Consider the following 21507-nt stretch of genomic DNA (forward strand, 5'->3'; position numbering starts at 1 on the left):
TAGTTTCAATGGTTGATTGCAACAATTGATTTTAAAATTAATTTTTATAATTTTAAAACGCTTTACATAAGAGAGTATTTAATGCATGGAACCGAATACTTAAAAAAAATATAGTATTTTGCTTTATTTTACTAACCTTATATAACTAGTTGTTATATTACTATTTTTGTTAAAGTTTTAATTTGTGTTCAATAAAATAAATTATTATCTTCAACATCTTTTAAAGTATGTTTACTCTTACTGTCGCTTTCTTATACTGTTTAATTTAAAACTTGGTATATAATTGATTATATTTTAACTTTATAAAAGTTTGAGCATTATACCAAATCTTATTTTACAAAAGATTTAATAACTACCGGGAATTTGTTTTTAAGGCAAAAAAGTTTTAAGCAATATTTATAAGTCATTTTTTGTACTATTATTTTTTGTTATTTTTAATTAGTTTATAAAACTTAAAGCACTAATAGTTGTAGAAACATTGTAAGGCAATACAAAAAAGTAGTTTTTTATTTTTAAAAAACATAAATATCTAATCAAAAATTTTATTTGCAAAATTTTGTCAAAAAAAAAAAAAAAGCTATTTTAAATATCAAGTAAATAAAATCAAGTAAGAAAATAATTTTTCAAATGTCAAAAAAAAAAAGATTAAATGTTAAATAAACTACGGTATCAAACAACTTAAAGTATTTAGTTTGTTAACTAAAGTATTAATTAATTTAATTTAACAATTTTTTACCAAAAAATTTAAAAAAAACTACTTAGAATGAAGTCAAAAAATGGCTTAACGCATAAAATGCCTGAGAAAAAAACTTTAATTAAAACAATGTCAAAAAAAAGAAACAGAATAAGTCAAAATTTTAAAATAAACAAATTAATAACTATTTATTAAGCGACGATAACTGACACAGCAGTTTAAAATACATGCATCGATCAACAAAATACAATTTAGTTCATTCAGAAAAATTACATAAATCATCTTTTTCTTATTTTCAAAGCAGCTTATATTGTTTCAAAGTACTATAAAGGTTGGCTCAAATTGAGTTAATTAAAGAAGTCTTATACTTTTATACGGCTTTTAAAGACTTACATAAGAATGATTACCTTTTGTATTACTTCTTAAGATAGGTAACTTTGTTTGTTAGATGGCTGTAAACCTCTAAAGTGTAGTTAGCAATTAAGTAAGTTTTGATTTTACATTTTTATATTTTATATTGTTTTTTAAAGTTCGTTTTGCTTAAAAGCACCAATTTAGTTATTTTTAAACGTTAATAAAACATAACAGCTGCATAAAATGAATATAATGCACCTATCAAAACAAAAACATCGATGTAATTTTCTTCTCCTCTGTTTTTGATGAAAAATATGTTATTATATATAATATAATGCCAGTAAAACTTTGTTTGTTTTATTTTTGTTTTATATATAGTTTTTTTATTAAAAAAACAACAGTGATGTGCATAGAAATTGTTTTTCTGAGCACAGAATTTTTATGAGTAGCAAAAACATTTAAAATAATTTTACGTTTCATATTCTAAAATAATACTTTTTTATGTAACTCTTGTTTAGCTTTTGTTAATGTTTTGCTATCAACTTTATTAAAATATATAGGTAATAAAGATTCTTTTAAAAAAAGAATTATTTTAAAGAAACCATCTAGATCTTTTGTATGTGAATTATTATGTACGGCTATTAAACTTTTTGGAAACAACCGTAAACGTCATGCATAGGTAAATTAAAACCTAGAGTATAAAATATAGTTTGATAATTTAAAAACTGAAGTTCAAATATCAGTTTCGGGTTTTTCCCGTCCCTGAATCTGCCTGTTCACCTGCTTCATCAGCTCGTCTATGGAAATCCCCTTGTTGTTTGGCAACTTGACACCGTTGCTAGGGCTGAACCTCTGCAGACCCACGGACCCTGCAAAACGTTGATGTTGCTTTGGCCGCTGGGTCTGTTTGTAAGCGGCAGCCACAAAGGGGGCGATGTTAAAAGGGAGTTTCCCTCCGTTGAAACTAGACGCCCTTATTTGGTTTAACTTAGTGATTGGAAAGTTGTTTGGAAATCCCCTGCTGCTTTGGTGGGAATTCCCCAAAATGGCGGCGTGCATGGCGGTTATTTGCTGTTGGGCCATCAGCGCGTAGTTCTTGTTGAAGTTTGATTGGCCGAACAACGAGCCGGATGAAAGTGGATTACCCTGAATCGGCATGTTGTAGTAGGGTTGAGTTGGATAATCTGTAGGGATATATATAAATAACAAACGATCAATATAAATGATTAAATAAATGTTTATTACTAGAAAATAAAGTAAGTTTTTTTTTGTGTAAGTTTACTGACCTTTTTCGGACTATAACAGAAAAAGTTTTAATATTGTTTGCTTCTTCTAGTTGGTAGTTAGTTTAACCTATAAGATAAGTTTTTAGTGTTAATATTTCTTATTAAATATAGCTTAACTGACTTTGTCTAGGTTTCACATGTGATGATTGTTTGTGCACTTTTCTGCTGACTTCCCTCTCAGTGTCAGGTGACACTTTTCTTTTCAAGTTTTGAAGGTGACTGAAATTTGATGGCACCCCATTGATACCATTGTTATTTTGATTTAAGACCTATAAAAAATAAAAGATTAAAAATTATTATGCTTTAGTTAAACTTTCGATGAGATTAATTATATAAAGAAACTAAAGTAGTATTAGATATTTTGATTAAAACAAATATAATTTACCTGTTTTATAGTGTTAATCATATTGCTATTGTTTTCCTGATAAACTTTTGCTATACAGTTCTTGTCGCATTCAGGAAAAAGCTTGTAAAGCATTGCAAAGTCTTGTGGTTCGCTGGAAATAAATTGAAGTTAATCAAAAAGTAACAACACTTGTTTTAACCTACCGATTGAAATGACTGAAAATTAAGAAAAAAACAAATTAAGATTTTCAGTAAAATGTTTCAAACTTTGTTAAAATGTAAATTTTTAATAAGTTAGTACCTTTGTTGTACATCCCTGTAGTTTACTGGCAAATTAACATCAAAATCTGCTAGATTTCGAGCTTCATTGTTGCAAATATCTGAGCTTTCAGCAGGTGATTTTGAGCTTTCGTCAATAACAGAATTACGTGTGTTGTTATTTTCTGTAAACAGTATTGTATAAAACATTTGAACTTAATAGAAAATATATTATTAGTAGACAAACTAAATTTAGACAAACAAACGTATCAATAATTTTTTTTCCAATGCATTTAATGCCCAAATAATTTGTGAATAAGAAATTGTTTTCTTCCAATAAGTTTAGAGCCTTACTAGTTTATAAATAAGAAATAAAACAGTAATGTAGTTATTATAGTTTTAGATATTTTAAAATCTAATTATCAATTTTTAAATATGTTAATTGGGTAGCTTTTTTATTTTTACAAACCTGATTCGCTGCTGGACATCAAAACAATCGACGGCTTTGCTTCGAACTCGTCGACATCTTCCTGCTTTTCCGCTGGAACTTTCTCATCCAAGCTTGTCGCGGGTGACTTCACCGATGACGTCACCAGCAAGTTTCCGTTTGGCGAGCTGCTGGCAGAACTGTGGCTGTTCAGGTACCCGTTGCTAGTGGCAACCTCGATGGGCATCGGGGGATTGAAAGGGGTCTTGTTGACGTTGTACATCAGCTGCAGCTCTCTCGCTTCGTTTTCTTCCTGCGCCTGCTGCCTTCTGAGGGCTACCTAAAACATTTAAATAAAAGTCTATATAAAATAAATTTATTTAGCTGAACTGATAAAAAATGTTTGTATTTTTTCGAATCAGAGCATAATATTTAAAACTTATGCGCCATCTTTTTAACTAAAGTTTCAAAAAAAAAACATATTTTTATAAAAACCCTAATATTCAAATTCCACAAATAAAAACATAAAAAAAAAGCAATTTTTCAAACTTGCGCAGCCATGACCCTCTGCCTCTCTGCAATCAAGGTGCACTTTGCGCACATGCAGTCCTTCCACTTGCAGTACCTCTTGTGGCCCTTCAGAGGGGAAACCACCCCGTGGTTGCGGCACCTGGCGCACTTGGGGGCGCGCGGGTACTTGTCCGCGTTGGCAACCGTCGTCCGTAGCAACGCCGGGTGGCGGTGTAGGTTGGGAGGTTCTCCCTTATGTGAGATCATCTGTTGGGTGGATTGGAGGTTGAAGACGGAGGACTTTGGAGTCTGCATCAGTTGGTTTGAAAAATTCATTAATTTTCCTATTAAATAAAAACTGACTGAAAAGAATATTTGGTTTTATTATGATTACCTAATAAGAATTGCTGAAATATATCAAATAAAAAATCATTAAAATATATCAAATAAGAGCAGAAATAGTTTGGAGCAAAGGGTTATTAGTTACCCAGAAGTAGGTCTAATAAAAATTATTGTGATTAATATTTTTTTAAGACAGTTAAAACAGATTTAACAGTAAAATATTAATTACATTCAAACTTGTTGCAGTTTACATTCTACACTTTCCCTACGCGTACTCACTGGTATTGTTACAACAAGCTACAACTTTTATACCTTTTTACTTTTAAAATAAACACAAAGTTGTAATTGTATCTGCTTGTACCTAAACATGACTTACCTTTGAAATAAACAAAAAATGCGAACAAATCTTCAAACAAAAATTAATAATTGTTACGACAAATCAATAAAAATATGTTTTGCTTTTTAAAGTGAACCATGAATAATGGACTTCAGATCGGTCTGCTAAAAATAAATACAATTAAGCTTTTCAACTCAATGATAAGTAAGTTTTACAATTTTTCTGAGATTTATTTACTTTTACAATCTCTCTCTCACATTTATATTTCCTTTCCCAATTTTTCTCTTATGTTTATATTACTTCTCTCGTTAAACATTTTGTACCTCAGTAGAACAACTAATAAAAAAAATATTTCAACAAGTCTCAAAAAGTTGTTTTTTTATAAAGTTCAATCAATTTTGATTATATAAACATATTTACATAGGTTTCGTTATATTTTTTACTTACTTTAATTTTAGGTGATATAATAACTAATTTGTAGATTTAGTGTAAATAAAACTAAACCCTTGTATAATACTAAATATTGATGAGAACTCAAGTTCTTAATAAGTTCGGTTACCTAAAATTGTAAGTAATAACAAAATACTTAAAAAAATTTATCTATTGTCTTTAAGTACAAAACAACACATAGTTCAAGTAAAAAATATTGCATAAGTACGCTTAAAGTATTATAAGGAAAAGTTTTTTTTTTGCATATCTTTTTAAAATATTTTTTAACTTTGGTTACTTTAGTTTAGGTTTATATTTAGTTACTTTGTTACAAAAAAAAAACAAGATTAAACAAATAAGTAAAACATATATTATTGTTACATGACCAACTTATCAAAATAAAAATTTTAATATTTAAATACCTTTAAACTTTATTAAAAAAAATCTTTAAAGTACTATAATATAAATTAAAATTTTAAATCGAGCTATTTTTTACCTCATACAATCTATATCTACAATCTACTTACAGAAAAACACAGCAAAAAAATCAACCTACTGTATCATTTATTATTATCGAAATTCTCAGTATCTAACAATAGGACAGTATTTAAACAAAGATTAACAAATTAAACAAAGGTGCAACACAAATAATTTAACGGAGGTAAAATATAAGTTTGTAGGTGGTCTGCTTTTAAATATTAAGTTTTACTCCATTTCAAATGAGGTTGAAAATCTTCCAAATAAAACTTTTACGGAGTTTTATAGATGAAACGGCGCTGTTGAAAAAATTTCATTGAGCCTTGTTACAATGAAGTAATACTTACAGATACGTTTTAGTAAATTTGCATTGTTATTTTAATGATACCTTTTTTATTACAAGTTTAATTAAAGTAACTATGTTTTTACTATTCAAGTTTTTTATAGATCTAAAAACTATTTACGAACGCAAATAAAAAAGGGAAGTTTATACTCAGTACAAAGATTTAAAGAAAAAAAGTGCTTAAAACTTACTTAAATAAAACTTTTATAACTTATTACCTCCAAAAAAACAACAAAGTAACAATTATATCTGCATCAAAGCAGATTTGACCTTCAAAATAAACAGTTACTAAAAACAAATCAATCTTGAAGTTAGAAAATATAACTTACACAAGAAGTCAATAAAAAGCACACCATAACTAATACTTCACATCGAATTTCTAAAAATAAATTTATTTAAGCCTTACCACTGAATGACAAGTAAGTTTAATACTGGCGCTGAGATTTTTTTTCTTTTCTTAACCTCTCTCTAATGATTTTATTATTTCAAAAAGTATTAATCTCATATTGGTATTGTTTCTCTCGTTAAATTTTCGGAGCTGTGCAGCACAAATTGCATACTTTTCAATATATTGTTTATTGAACGATAAATAAAGCGCTCAGTCTAAGTTTGGTCTAAGGAGCTGGTGTACGAAAAAATCTTTTGGTTATCCATACAACAGACCTTTTTTTATAGCATTGAAAAATATGTTTTAAACATTATCTCATCAATATAAATTAGTAGTAAACAGTTAAACACTTTTTGTTTATACTTTTAAAATTTTATTAACTAGTGAGTTATCTTAAAATCAAGAAATTAAATATAAGAATTAAAGTTTTTAATAAATTGGGTTACGTAAAACTGTAGGTATAAAATTAAGAATTAGAAAATTATTTAATCCTGCTAGATCACATGTTAAAACATGTTTCTAATAACTATTAATAAAATTAAATATTTATACTTGTTTTTCCTACAAAAATAGGCTTATAGTATTATCAAAGTCTTCTTAACATTTATTTCGTTTTAATTTCATTCTATTTTAGTTGTATTTTAACCTGTTTTAGACTTGTAGTTAAATAAGAGTTGTTTTAGAATTGTAGTTTAGACTTGTTGTTTTTATAAAAAACAAAAACTTATCTCTTAATGTTAAAATAGAAATTATTTTTTATGAAATCGAGATAATTGTAATACACCATTTAATTTACATTTCACTCAATTAACAAAAAACATTAAGAAAATCGCAACATAAAAGTTCAAAATATAATATCTTCATTACCATCAAAAAGTTTCTCATTATATAACAATAAGGTAGTATTTAAACAAAGATTAAGATATTAAACAAAGGGACAGCACACACAATGTAACGGAGGTAAAATACAATTTTGTAGGTGGTCCAGCTTGAAATGTTTAAAGAATTTAAGCGAGTTGTCAGCTTTTAAATATAAAGTTATGCTTCATTTCAAATGAGGTTGAAAATCTTCCAAATAAAACTTTTCCGGCGTTCAAAAGGTAAAGCGGCGTTGTTGAAAAATTTTAATTGAATGTTGTTACAATAAGGTAATACTTACAAATCTGATTAATATGTTTCTATAAATTTGCATTGCTCTCTTAATAATCCATTTTATATTATGAGATTAGTTTAAGTAACTTTGTTTTTACTAAACAAGTTTCTTTCAAATATAAAAACTGTTTATATACCTTAAAGCTAATAATAAAAACTAGTGTAAAATCAATAAAAAGTTTTATGAAAAATATATCGTTCAAAGATTTTTTTAATCTTTTATTGTTTCAACTGGTAGTATTTTCCTTTAAACATTTCTGCTTTGCTTTGGAGCTATAGAGTTTGAAAACTCTAAAATATATGTTTTAAGCGCTTACAAATTAATGAAATTTAGTTTTTGTTTCAATTTTTAATGATTGAGGTTTTTAATGGAAAACTCCGCAAACAACAAAACCAAAGGGTTTATTACGTAATATTAAGAAACGTGCGGAAACGCAATTGAATCGTTTTGTATATTTGTTCTCTAATCTCAAATTTCAGCACCGTTATGGGTAAGAAAGATTTTGTTCGCATAAGACGACAATTTGTGCACGCGTATAGAGTTACGCAGATGTGAATTGAAACAAATTGGCTTAATCGTCATTCTTATCTATCTTATTATGAAAAAACGCTCTATCTTACTATAAAATATTTACAAAGTATTTTATTGTTTACGGATTACCAAAACGAGATCATTTTTTTTAATATTAATGTTTTTTTTATGGGATGTACTTCGAAGTAAAACAAAAACTGTTAAATTTTAAAAATGTTTTGCCAGACTATAATTATTTTTTTAGTTTCTGTTTATTCACATCTCAGAACGGAAATTTTTACAAATACTAATCTGTAAGAATTTAGAAAAAGTCTTTCTGTCTTATTGAATTTAAAAAAAAATTAAGCATCTCGACTTGAATTATAATTAACGTTATGACCTAAAACAAGTTAAACCTCAGTATTACATAAAATATTTACCTTATCAAAAGATAAAAATTGATTTGCCAGACATAGTGTCTAGTTTTGATAAATGTTAAAAATACTTAACCAACAAGATCCGAATACATAAGCTTACTGTTTTGCTCGATATAAATAAGTACTTTTTTTAAATCACAAAGAAGTTTTGATGCAAATATTCCTTTGTCTTCGTGAATCGTGAAATTTTGTACGATTTTTTAAAATAAAAGTAGAAAGACAATAAGGTTTCATTTTGAAGGTAAATAAGAAATATAAATTCTTGAAAAAAACCGCAACTTTATACCAACTCAATAGCTATTTTAGCGACATGATTTTTGCACAAGTGCTTCTTTTGTTAACAGCAGAAAAAACAACAATAAAGTTGAATATTTTGTAATTATGTTCACACACTTTACTTTTTAAATTGAAAAACTTACATTTGAAATAAAACTAAAGTTGTATAGAGAAATATGTAAGCTAGGTGTTGATTATTACTATTTAGAATGTCAAAGAAGTCAAGCACTCTTTATATGTAAATCATTTTTGGTGCGTAATAAACATTTAAAAGGGTTTTTATTTCGTTGATGAACTTAAATACATACTAAAAACTTTGATAATTTTTTTGTTTAGTTTTTTAACAGATACACCTAATTAATTTATATTAAGATCCCTTTTAGTTATAATGGTTTAGTAGTTAAACAGTTAAACTTTACTTTATCAGCAGAAGTAAAAAGACAAAAATAAATTACAAAACAATTATTAAATGCGTATAAGAAGTATAGTAAAAATACTTGCTTCTACTTAAGTATATTAATAAGTGGTTAATTTTGCAAAACTTGAGAAACTATTAATAGATCAAATTTTCAAAAACATCATCACAAATACTTTAGTCTTTTGGATTCCATTTATTTCAAGTAGAAGTATATATCAATTCTTTGTATAAAAGTTTGTGTTCCGTACAAACTAGTATATGCTAAAAATCAATCCAAACAGTTCTAATAAAAAAAAATTGCTTTAATAAAAAAGGCTGCTAGTTTATACATGTTTGTTTAACATACTAATCAGTTTTTTTTTTAATATTCAAAAATAATTTGATCGAAAAATACTGCCAATATTAAAACAATAAAAACAATTTTATTATTAGATGCATTTAGAATTACAAAACAAGTTTAAGCTTTTCGGCTAATTGCTTAACTATGCAACTTCATTAACGAGTGAATTATTGTAATGATAATGTTAAATTTAGCTGAATGTGATCCGAGTAAGTCAGGTTAAAAAAAGAAACTTTATAAAGCTTATTGAAAAAATATTTTTATTTAATGTGACAGCGATTTAATCCTTTCAAAATCAAATGATTTTTTTAATATAATAGTTTCTAAAACTTAACGAAACTAAATGAATTTACAAAGTTTTTTTTTTCTTTTTATAACCATCTTTTTGTTTTAATGACTGAAAAAATTTAAGAGTTTTATTGCTGTGCAAAATATCTTAAAGTGATGCTAAACTAGAACTATAAATCAAACACTAGTTTTTTAAGTTAAAAGTTGGTTCAGTATAACTGCTAAACAAGCTAAAAAAAAATATTTATATGATAATTTTTGGTTCTTTTAACACATGCAACACTTTTTATAATCATTTCGATTTGAAATAACACATTTTTCTAAAAATATTATTTACAAAGTTATGAAATAACAAACTATTGTATTCATTATTGCAATTTCTAGTTGTACTCTGAACTAAATTTTGAAAACTAAGCAGCTTATAAAAAAGTTAGGTCATTTATAGTTTATGTATTTACAAACACAAATCTAAAACTTAAAAAATAACTTTATCTACGGACATTTAAAAATTTTATTGGTCATTGCAAGAGTTTGAAATAAACACAAGCCTTTAGTAAAAATAAGTTTAAATACTACCAAACAATTGCGGGCTTGAACTTCTAACTTTTAACAAGATGTACTTCAAGGTTCGATATCAACGGAATGATTCTGTTTAAAACCAGAAATATTGATAAATTAACTTTTGTCATAACAACTATTAATATGTCAGTTCAATGTACCATGTGTGGGCCTGGGTGGTTTTTTCTACTTTCAAGATGCAACATAAACAACTGTCACATGTTTCATTTTAAATGTATTTTCTAGATATTTTTGCAAAGGACAACACGTGCTAGGGACTAGAGGTTTGAATTTTGACAAGTTTCAATTGCTCATCTTTGGAAATTAAAACTTAGTATTTTTTCTTTAAAATATTTTAAATTTGTTTTTAAACGCTTCAAAGGGGCAGATTATCATTTTAAAAGTTAAAAATGTGTGCCGTTTTGGTTTTTTTTAATTTTAGAAATATTCTATAAAGCCGAAATTTAAATACTTTATTTTAAGTTCTCACTTTTAAAAGTTTTTCACTATAACATTTCCTAGTAATTTAATACTAAAACTTATATATATATATAAAGTATTTAAATTATTAAATATACTAAAATCATACTAAAGTGTAAAGTTTAGCGAATAGTAGAGTTTGTTTTATGAAATAATGCCTAAAAATCTTTAACAAAATATAAAAACTAAGTATGTTCAAAACTACATAACAGTGTATTTCAAATAAAACCTCTATAATGTCGAAACAAATTTTTTTATTAAGATTTTGTTCTAATCTAAAATTTATAAACTTGTCTTGAACATGGATTACAATATCTAAATGGACATATGTATATCATTTGTAGAAAGTATTATAAAATGGTAGATTACATAAGCACTTGATAACTTTTATTACTTTCTACAAAGTATTATTTTTGTTTTACTGTCTTTAAATACCTAATTAAGTCTTAGTTTATCATTTTAATAAACTCTTAAAATAAATAGCAGTAAAATATACGGTACGAACTTTTTTCTTCTTAATTTTTTGATGCTCATATCATGCGTTTGTCTATCTAGTAATCTATCATATAATCATAAAAGTTATCAAATAAATGCTTCCTTGCGACTTTTTTGTTAAATACTTATCAAATCAGATAAAGTAAGTTTTATGCAATACAAAGTTTACGAACTAAATAGTCTAAAGGTTCAAATCGGTTTAAATATTATATTTGAATTTTAACATTGAAAAAAGTACTCGTTAACAATAAAACACTCGTTTACTAAATATACTCCGTAAAACTATTTTAAGTACGTTTAAAGGTATAATCTTGTTAAGGATAACACTTTAAAAAATAACTAAAATAACTATTACGCATTTTTGTGTTTATTTGTTAAAAGAAATTAGGTAAACATTAAACTCTTATTTATATAAATTAAATCTGAAGTTGGCTTCTGTAAACAGATAAAAAACAATGACTTATAAAACTATATAAATACTAAAACACTTTTATAGTGCTTTAAGTGCACTTATACAAATAAAAGAAAAATTTATTTACTAATAGAGTTTTTCACTTGCATTTGTTCCCTATTATCTGGATCCGGGCAGGTTTTAATTTAAAAACATGGATACGAATCCGATTCCGGCTGGATCATATCTTTTTGGATCTGGTAAACCACTAGTTTAAACCGGTATTTTTTTTCCAAGACAAAGGTTATAGAAAAACATAGTTTTATTTTGAAAACTACCTGTTATTTAAGTAAGTTTACTTTGCAAATATTTCAAAGTCTAAAATTTTTATACTAATTAATCAAGTTTGAATAATTTTGAAAAAGAGGGCGAATGTATGCAACAAATACTGAATTTAATTCCTCATTTTAGACCTTGAATAATTTCTCCTGAATACTTTCTACTAACAAAACCGTTTTAAAGTCACTCAAGCAAAAAGTTTAACTGTCATTGTTGTCATTGCTGTTATTGTGAATTTCAAGCTTAATTAATCACCAAAACCGAGAAATTCTATTGGCCTCCGGAATTTTTTTTTAATTTTCATAGGGAAAAAGTTGAATTCGTCGCAAAATGACAAGATCATATGGAAGCTGAATAATTCAAACAATGAACATGAGTAAAATTTCAAAATCATGATAATGTACCACCGTGACATCGAAGTATGCACTTTTTTATTGCTTAAACAATATTTTTAATGGTCAATAAAGTCAAACTTGAGTCGCAAAAACAGCTGTTTATGAACGATCATCGAGTGTCTAATATCTGCAGTGTGACGAGCAGAAATTTGCAATAAATTGAATACTTTATACAAGTTGAGAGGTGCAATGAGGTTTTTATTGTTGAGAGCTCATTTAAAATTGACGTTGATGTTTGTAATGTTGTAAAAGTGCACTCGACATATCTCAAGAAAAGTATTTTTAATTATTTTCTTCTGATATGAAATTATTACATTGCAAATAAATTTACTCTTGAGATATTTGCTTGAAAAGTCAAGTGTTTTATATTATTCTTTGTATAACAACAAAGTATAATTATATTGTATAAAGTGATATTTTTTAACTATTAAAACAAACTACATACTTTCAACTTGTAGATAATAAGCTAGTAAACTTTTTCAGTTGCTTTCAATTTTAATTGTTTTAGCAACTCAGACATGAAATTAAAAATAAAAATAGAAGCTATAGCTAACAGCATTAATTGATAACATAAATAATTATATCTTTTGCAAAAACTATTCAAAGTACAACGGCAAAAAAACATCTGTATTTAACCAAACAAGAGCATAACGTTTATTTATGCAAGAACAACAAATATTTAAAACTGTTAAGATTAAATTTTTTGTTTAAAGTAATACAAAAGTCTTTATTCTATGAGATACTGTATGATAATTCATAAACAAAGTATAACAAATATTTGCCGAACAAAAAAGCTAGTTTTATTTCTGTGCGGCCTGAAATTATTTATTATTAAAATGTTTCCCACGAACGGAAAAGACTTTCTGTTTCTGTTTTTATATTACGCGTGTTATTATGATTGTTGTTTGAACAGGGCTTAATGGTGTGTTGCAATTATAAGAAGCTTGTTTGTATTGCAAGCTATTTGTAATCAATTGCGTGCCGTTGTTAGTTACTTTCACTAGAGATTATATAAAGTACTGTTAGTTGAAATTAGTATGGATGTTTCCATCTGTATCATAAAATATCATAATAAAGCAAAAAAACAGCTTTTTAAACATAGTAGTTTTGTTTTAAATTAATTAAACACTATCAGCAACAAAAAAGGAACAATTAGTTAAATTCAAATGACGTGATATAATTGTATCAAAAATAAACCAAAAACTAATTAAAAACATCAAGTAAAAAAGTTTTTCAAACGAAAATACCCTACTCTTAATTGTGTCAAACAATACTAAGAACAATAACAATATTTATTTAACTCAGTAGTCCTGTTTTTAATTTTAATCAAAAAGACCCCAGTTGGCTACATTTTTACAGCCCTACTTTCAAGTGTATCAAAAAGCATCAGCAAAACAACAGCAATTAATCAATCTCAGTTTTTTTGTTTTTAATTGTATCAAAACACCAAAAGTACAAACAACAAAGATTAAAAAAGTTTTAAGTGTTTAAATTTCGATGTTTGAGAAATTTTTAACCGTAATAAAATTATAAAACTTCGTTTTCAAATATAATGATAAAAAGCACAACGAAAATTACTTAAACGAAGTATGTAGTTCTTTTTTTATTAAATTAAAGCATACCAAAAACAAAGAAAAACAAAGGTCTGTTAAACAAAATAGTTTAAAATTAGTTATCTAACACAACTACGACAACAAAAATAGTTATATTTAATAATAAACAAAAAAAAATTATATATACATATATGTCTACAATATATGTTAGTAACAAATTAAGCTTATTAATTTTATAAAGTTTAAATTTACACTTTTTAGTTAGTATTAAATTTTAGTTACAAAGTATTTAGCGTGTTTTGTTTTGATAATTTTGAAACTAAATCACCAATTGATTTTTTTAAAACGTTATAACTTTAAACTTTTTAAATTTAACAAATGTTGTTTAAATTAAATGAATGATTTATTTTGCCTTAAAAATGTAACTAAATTTTAACTTTGTAGTGTTTAGAATTAAGTTTAACTTGAAAAGTCAAAGAGACAATCTTGTGAGTTTGCACTTATAAAATTTATATTGATTAATTGGGTTTACGGTCAAAAAGCTACTTAATATCAATTCTAACTAACAGTTAGTAAAGTACAATGCTTTATATTGAAAATTGTTTTGGTACATTAAAACATTTTAATTATTTATTATACAGTACGAGTATTAATTAAATTGCTTACATAATTTAAATGACTTCAATTAAACATTAAATGAACAAAATATTAATTTCGTTTTGCTTTTCTCATTAAAACGATTAATGCTTGGCATTCAATTAACTGATGTATTTTCACGATTTCGTTTGATATGGTTAATATTTTTAATTATTTCTAAATTACATCTGTTGGTTTGAATATATTTTAAGGTAATAAAAACTTAAAAAATTCTAGTTGTTAACTCAGTTATTTTTTACAAACTAGTTTAATAAATTTTAGTAAACGAAATTGTCATAAATGAAAAAGTAAATAAATAAAAACAAAAAAAAAAATTGTAATGTATTGCTTAAGCTACAAAACAAAATACATTTTTCGAGTTCTTAATTATACTCTTAGTAAAATACAAACGAACCAGTAAATTACATGAGAAACAAATACAGTAAGTGTTCGCGACAATGTAGTTATAGAATTTCACAAAAAAACAGACTGACTAACGATGTTTATTGTGACGTATGAATACAAAGGTGAAGTTTGTGCATGATACGAAATCTTTTGTTTCAACAATCAGCTCACATGCAAGTAGAATAACAAAAGCGGATAAAAGTTTGTCACATAACTTGGTCTTCTATTTTGTTTTAAACTTCTGTTTATTGCATCTGTCTTAACTTTATTATAATTTGCAGATTTTATAGTTTTTGTATTTATGAAATGTTAAATTAAAAACGTCCTTTAAAATTATTAAAAGTTTAGGAATGTAAAACAAAACAAACTGTGAAAGTTACAACAGTTTTTAAGCAAAAATTTAACAACACTTTATTTTTTAAACATACTAGAAAGTACTGTCAAGTTTTGATTTAATAAGTGTGCACTACGTGATTTATGCTGAAATTTATAATCCAGCTGTGTGTTTACTTGCGGTGTTCATTAACTAAGTATTTTGCATTATTTTTTTTTCGGTTGATAAGTTTAGCGAAATGTTTTAATTTATTAGAAAAAATTTAATACAATAAAAATTAAGAATTTTATTAAAAACTAACTTTATATGTAAATAACTATGTAATTAACTTTTTAACTTCTTGAAAACTTCAAACAATGGCAGTAATTTTAAGCAATTTGTTTTACGTCCAACCTCCATGAGCTACCTACTCCCAAAACGCAATCCCCCCTACCAACGTACTTCCATAGCAACAATTACCATGGAGATTCGTGTTGTTTGATGTTTGTATCTAATGTAGTTCGATTGTGAGGTCATGTGCGGGATTCAGAGTTGAAATGTTTAAAAGCTTTGTATAATCGTCTATGTTTGAAAGAAGAAAAATATTATTTTAGCTTTTTCGAAGTGTAAATAATTTTAAAACTTTTTTGAGTATAAAACTTTTTTGACTATACACTAAACGTTATTTTAGCTCAAATACGCAAATAATCTATAAAATGATTTTTTTAATGTTTTTATGTATATATGTTTTTTTTTCCAAAAATTGATACAAAAGTTCAAATAACAATGCAGATAAAGTATCTTAAAAATGTTGAGTATACCAAGTAAAAGCATTTAGTTTTTATTAATCGTTTAAATTATTTAGTTATTATAAAACCGAAAAACGTTAGTTCTTCTTAATGCTTTTTCAAAAGTTTAGTTGGATAATTCGTAATAAGTTTTACTGAAGTATGAAATGTTATGTTTTCATTTAAACAATTACATGTTTTACTGTTTAAGTCACATATTTAAACACAAGCCAAGTCAGTAAGTCTTTAATGAAGCAGTTTTATTAAATTCTTAAAATAACTTAAATTGTTTTACATTAGTTTACAGAACAACCATCTTGATGTAAAAGTTTTAAACTGTAAAAACTTGAAGTCATTAAGTAAGATTAAAGCTTTGGGAACTTTAATAATCACAAATGTTTTGCACAAAAAAATCTTATAGTTAAATGTAAGTGATATTTGAATAAAATTATCTTTGTAAATAACATTATTTTAGTTTAATGTAGAAACTGTATTGCATTTGTGTGTGCCGCATGCAGTTATTTTGACGTCACAAACGCGTAGTCGGCGACGAATTCAGCGGATTTTGGTAATTGGGCGATTACAAACTTGCAAGTTTAAAAGACATGTGGCTGAAATTGTTAAAACAGTGGCAAATTATTTAGTGGCACAATGTAATATGTAACAAACGAATTAACTAATTTTATTGTTTTTTGTACGTTGAGTTTAGTGAATTCAATTATATTGTGTCGGCAGATTAATCTATGTTTACAATAGCAAAGATCTTTTTGTTTTTTATGAAAATTTACGAGTTCAAAAATATTATTAAAGTAATGAGCACGACTGTAATGACAAAAACGGATGACTATAATAAGTTGTATTAGACTAAAAAAAAATCAAAAAGACCTGCTTTTGATTAATTTACGATTATTTAAGTATTTGAGTGCTCCTTAGAAAACAATTGAAGCGTATTTTGATTGTAAGGACAAATATTGTTAGTAAAAACTTACAATTTTTCTATTTTTAATAATACAAAAAATGTTTTGGTTTAAAATCTAAAACAGCCTTTAAGCAATTTTTGAGTTATAATTAAATAAAACTTTTAAGTATTTTGTTAAACAAAAGCTCATCATAAAACTAATTTTGTTTGGTGTTTAATTTTATTGTTAGTTATTTTTCAAATTTCCTAACATACCTTACTAAGCTTCTACTAATCTACATAAATATATGAAAACAAATATTTGAAAAATCTCATATTTTTGAAAATGAGGTTATAACTTGTTCATCAATACTTAATTCTTATAAGCATTGATTTAAAAATTGACATTCATGTATAAATTCAAATTGTATCGTTTAAATTAAAAAACTAATGTCTCTACATTTATTTTGATATTATAAAATGTTTAACTTTGAAACTATTGGGGGGATGCCCCGGAGATGTGGTCACATTAGTGGTAATGTTAAACCGCGGTGAATGTTTTCAGGTGGGTAGCAAAAACTAAATCTAAACTGGAGGGAGGTTTATAGGGTTTTAAAACAACTGTTGTTTTACTTTTGCGTCTAAAGCATGCGTATAAAAAACAGAAAGTCTAACTTTTGTTTTCTTTGCGCTGAAAAACTTTAATTAAGAAGAAACAAGCAGAACAATTAAAGTAGAACTTCATGTCGTTGTTTTAGTTAAACACGTGTCGATTTCTTTTTGCTTTTGATGAAAAGGCGCTAACTAACGTTGCTTCTTAAGCAAGCTAAAACAAACAATGTTTTGCTGACGGTCTAATTAAGTTTTTATAAAAAAAACTTGTGTCATAAAGTTTAATTCTTGTGTTTTAAGAAAAATAATAATAAGTTAGAATTTGTTCGCCCATTTTTTATTAGCCAAGTATTCAACTAACTAATATGGTAGAAGAATAAGGTTTATCAAACTGATAATTTAGTATTACTTTAAATTTTATTCTGAGAACTTTATATAAAAAACCACACAATTAAAATTCTGTTAATAGTAATCTTATGATTTAATAGTTGAAATTTGTATTACGAAGCAAACTACTAAAGTAATTTTATTGCAACTTTTAAATTCTTACAATAGTTTTAGGACATAAATTGCATTTTCTTGGTCTTTTAAACTCTGCAAACTTTAAAAGCTTCAAGTAAATTTTATAAAGTCTTATTCACTTCGAAAAAGCAACTTTAGTTGTGCAAAATGATACTTAGTCTCAATACAAACTTTCAAAAGATCTCGAAAATAAATAATAAGCTGTTCTATCTTAGTTTATTTTCTTTACACGCTGTTTAAGGGTGTTATAGTTGCTATGCAGCGTTGTTAGGGAGCATCTGGGCAAATTTCTTAAGTGAAAATTATTAAATGGTCACGGGTAATAATAATGGCCGATTAAAAGTTGTACCTTTAATAACGCTTCACATTAAAGAGTTTCAGTCCTTGTTTTTCATGGACAATTTTTTTAAATCATTGTTCTTTTGTGTTGAAGTCGCTTGAAGCCAAACTTAGGCAAGAATAAAGTTGCTTAAGAGGTGCTTAGATGACGCAGTTAGTTTATGATGAAATAAGTAGAAAAAAACGTATTTTGACTGCATCATTGTGCGCTAAGCTACTTATCTTGACATCAAACAAAAAATGTTTTCAAGTTCATCATCTGAAAACAAAACTAGAACCAAACCCGACTGTTTTATAAAAAAACGTTTGAGATATTAAATATGCGCAGGTTGCATCCACAACCAAAAAAAAATAAATTATACACTTTAAATCAAAATGTGGCTTTTCAATCCAAATCACTGTACTGCGTTTGATGCAAGCTGCGTGAAATTACCATGACGTCACAAAGCGTAGTCTGGTGGCCGGTGACCAATTCAGCTGGTTTCAGCGATTGGTCGATTGTAATTTTGCACTTTTGTCGAACATGTGACAGATATTGTTAAATTGGTGTCAAATAAATTGGTGTCACAATGGAACATGTCACAAATGTAAAAAATGATCTTCTTGCTTTTTATACATTAAGTTGTATAAATACAATTTTGTTGTGTCGGGCAGATTGCTTTAGGTTTTTGTTTTAAACTTTTTAACTTTATGAACATTTTTGAGTTTATAAATACTGGTAAAGTAATCCACACGACTGACATGAACACATAATCACAATAATAAATTACATCTGACAAAGATATTCAAATCAAAAGCGTTTGGCTAATTAACAATACTAAAAGTTTTTGGGTGCTTCTTTGAAAACAAATGAACCGTATTTTAATTATAAGAACAAATATTATTAATAAAAACTTAAATTTTTTAGATTTTAAAAACATAATTAAAGTTTTTTTTTAAACTCTGTTTCAATTTTTTTGTGAATTTGTAAAAAGCTTTGACGTAAATTAACATATCTTTGAAAAACGTAAAAAATTTTCAAGTATAACATTAAAGAAACATTTAAGTAGCTATGTAAATAAATTTATAAGCACGTTATTAATCTTTTTATAATTTACGGTGAATAATACACGAATAAAATAAACATACTTAGTATTGTGCAAAAAAAAAATTACCTTGTTAAAATGCTTGATATATCTAAGCCTTAAATTTTTTAAAAGTCATTACTATCTTCTTTTTAATCTAAATTAATATTGTTATAATTAAATTTACTTCGTTAGTCTAATTTTAGATGCTAAAGTTTTTGATCATTCTTAGTAAAAACATTTTCTTTTTTAAAGCAACATTTATGTAACAAAAAAGTACTTGTTGTTTAGTCTTTTTGCTTATTTTTTTAGCGTTAAATATTCAATTTTTATCAATTTTATTTAATATACTTTAATTTGTGTTTGATATAAAAACTTTATATATAAAATACTTACTTTCTTTTCATATTTTGTTGTCGTTTTCTAATACTGTTTAATTTTAAATCAGATGTGTATCTTACTTTAAGTTTTTATTTTTTCATAAAAAAGTCAAATCTTTAAAAAGATTTGAGTTTTAGAATTTCTTATATATATATAAGAAATATATATATTTCTTATATATATTATATTTTATTTTATCTACCAAAAACTTTAAAGCATTGGATAAGGTAAAAAATCTCCAACAACCAATAAAAAAAAATATTATCGAAATATTAACTTTTTAACTAAACATAATCTAATAAAGTTTAGCTTTAATTTACTTCAGTTTCTTGTTTTGTTATGTTAACTTAAAAGTAATACAAAACTATAATTTGAAAAAAAATTAATGACATTGTTGACATTCTTCCGGACTCATAAAAAATATGTAGCAATTTATTTACAATATATTGTTTAAGCTTTTGATAATTTTGCAAAATACAGTCCATTTAGAAATAAAGAAAATTTAGCAAAAACTGTATTATCAGCAAAAATATTCACCTACTACAGTTGAAATTAGTAGTATGAAATTAAATCTGGTTTGTTTAGAACTAACTGAGTTTTGTCGATACTTTTTTCATGCATATTTAAATTTTAGTAAACCAATTAGCTTTGAAGGTTAGCCAAATAGTTTAATTTTTGTTTCAGTGCTTTAGAACAAGGAATAGCAAATGGAGGGATATCACCAATTTAATTTGTTTTAGTAAGAATGTGGTCGATAATTACGGTGGCTACAACTAAATACACAGATATTCCGGGGTTTGTAATGAAATGAAAATAAAAGTTTTGAGGTACAAAGTTTTAATAGACAAAAAAAATAAAATTTTCACTACACATTCTAGTGTTTGAAATGAAGTGGGGCGTGTATGGTAATTAGTTTTGAGAGAATCGACGAAACTGAGTACTTCCATTCAGGCCGCCAAGTTCAACAAAGAGATGATCAAGAAAAACGTTAAATGGAAGATAATCCATTAAACTAATCAACGCAATCTGAACAAAGTTTGCTCTCTGTGCAATGTAGAAAGATTAAAAAATAGCATTCGCTGACAAAAAATCATCCCTTAACTCCAGAACTGAGATAACTTGTAAGTGCAGGCACTTCGCTAAATTTTTTTAAAATCGTAAAATTGTCATGTCCGTATTTGCAAATTTTATAAGTTTATTGCATTTGCGTTTCTATTGTTTTATCGTATTTGTGGTTTCTACTTCTTAATTTATTTCTATTTTTTTATTATTTTGTATACCATATCTAATATTTTTTTTACATATAACTTTTATTTTACTACCATTATTACTTGAATGATAACTCTTTAAAAGTTATTTAATCGGCCATTACGCATTTTAGAATTTTTCGTTAGTTTAGCATACTCATTTAATTTAATCAGTTTAAATTAGAATATAATTAGTGCTGATTGTTAGCACTTAATAGCAGTACAGTGCTTATTCACTTATCCGGACACGTTGGGCAAGATTTTTCTGTAAACGTGTCCGGATAACTACAAAAAAGCATTTTTTTATACAATAATATAACTGCTGCATATAATGCAATGCATAATAAAAGTGTTATGGTAAAAACAAAAACATAGTAATTGTAAGTAATAAATGTTAAATGATAAATAATAAAAGCTAAACTTAAGGTTACTTAGCTTTTTTTTTATACGGTAGAAAACATCAGACTTACTAACCCTCT

The 21507-nt window shown here is 26.1% G+C and overlaps 1 protein-coding gene across 1 annotated transcript; it reads right to left on the reverse strand.

Annotated features, from left to right (window-relative positions):
* Positions 1–1780: 1780 nt before the first annotated feature.
* Positions 1781–4210, reverse strand: LOC145836473 (uncharacterized). The gene is made up of 6 exons (XM_082944271.1): positions 3914–4210; positions 3407–3704; positions 2981–3122; positions 2720–2831; positions 2456–2603; positions 1781–2232 (listed from the first exon to the last, which is right to left on the reverse strand). The coding sequence occupies exons 1-6, from the start codon at positions 4208–4210 to the stop codon at positions 1781–1783; spliced, it is 1449 nt and encodes a 482-aa protein (XP_082800397.1).
* Positions 4211–21507: the final 17297 nt, after the last annotated feature.

This window comes from Thalia democratica, chromosome 5 (genome assembly GCF_965202585.1).
Source record: "Thalia democratica chromosome 5, ktThaDemo2.hap1.1, whole genome shotgun sequence".
Lineage (NCBI taxonomy): Eukaryota > Metazoa > Chordata > Thaliacea > Salpida > Salpidae > Thalia > Thalia democratica.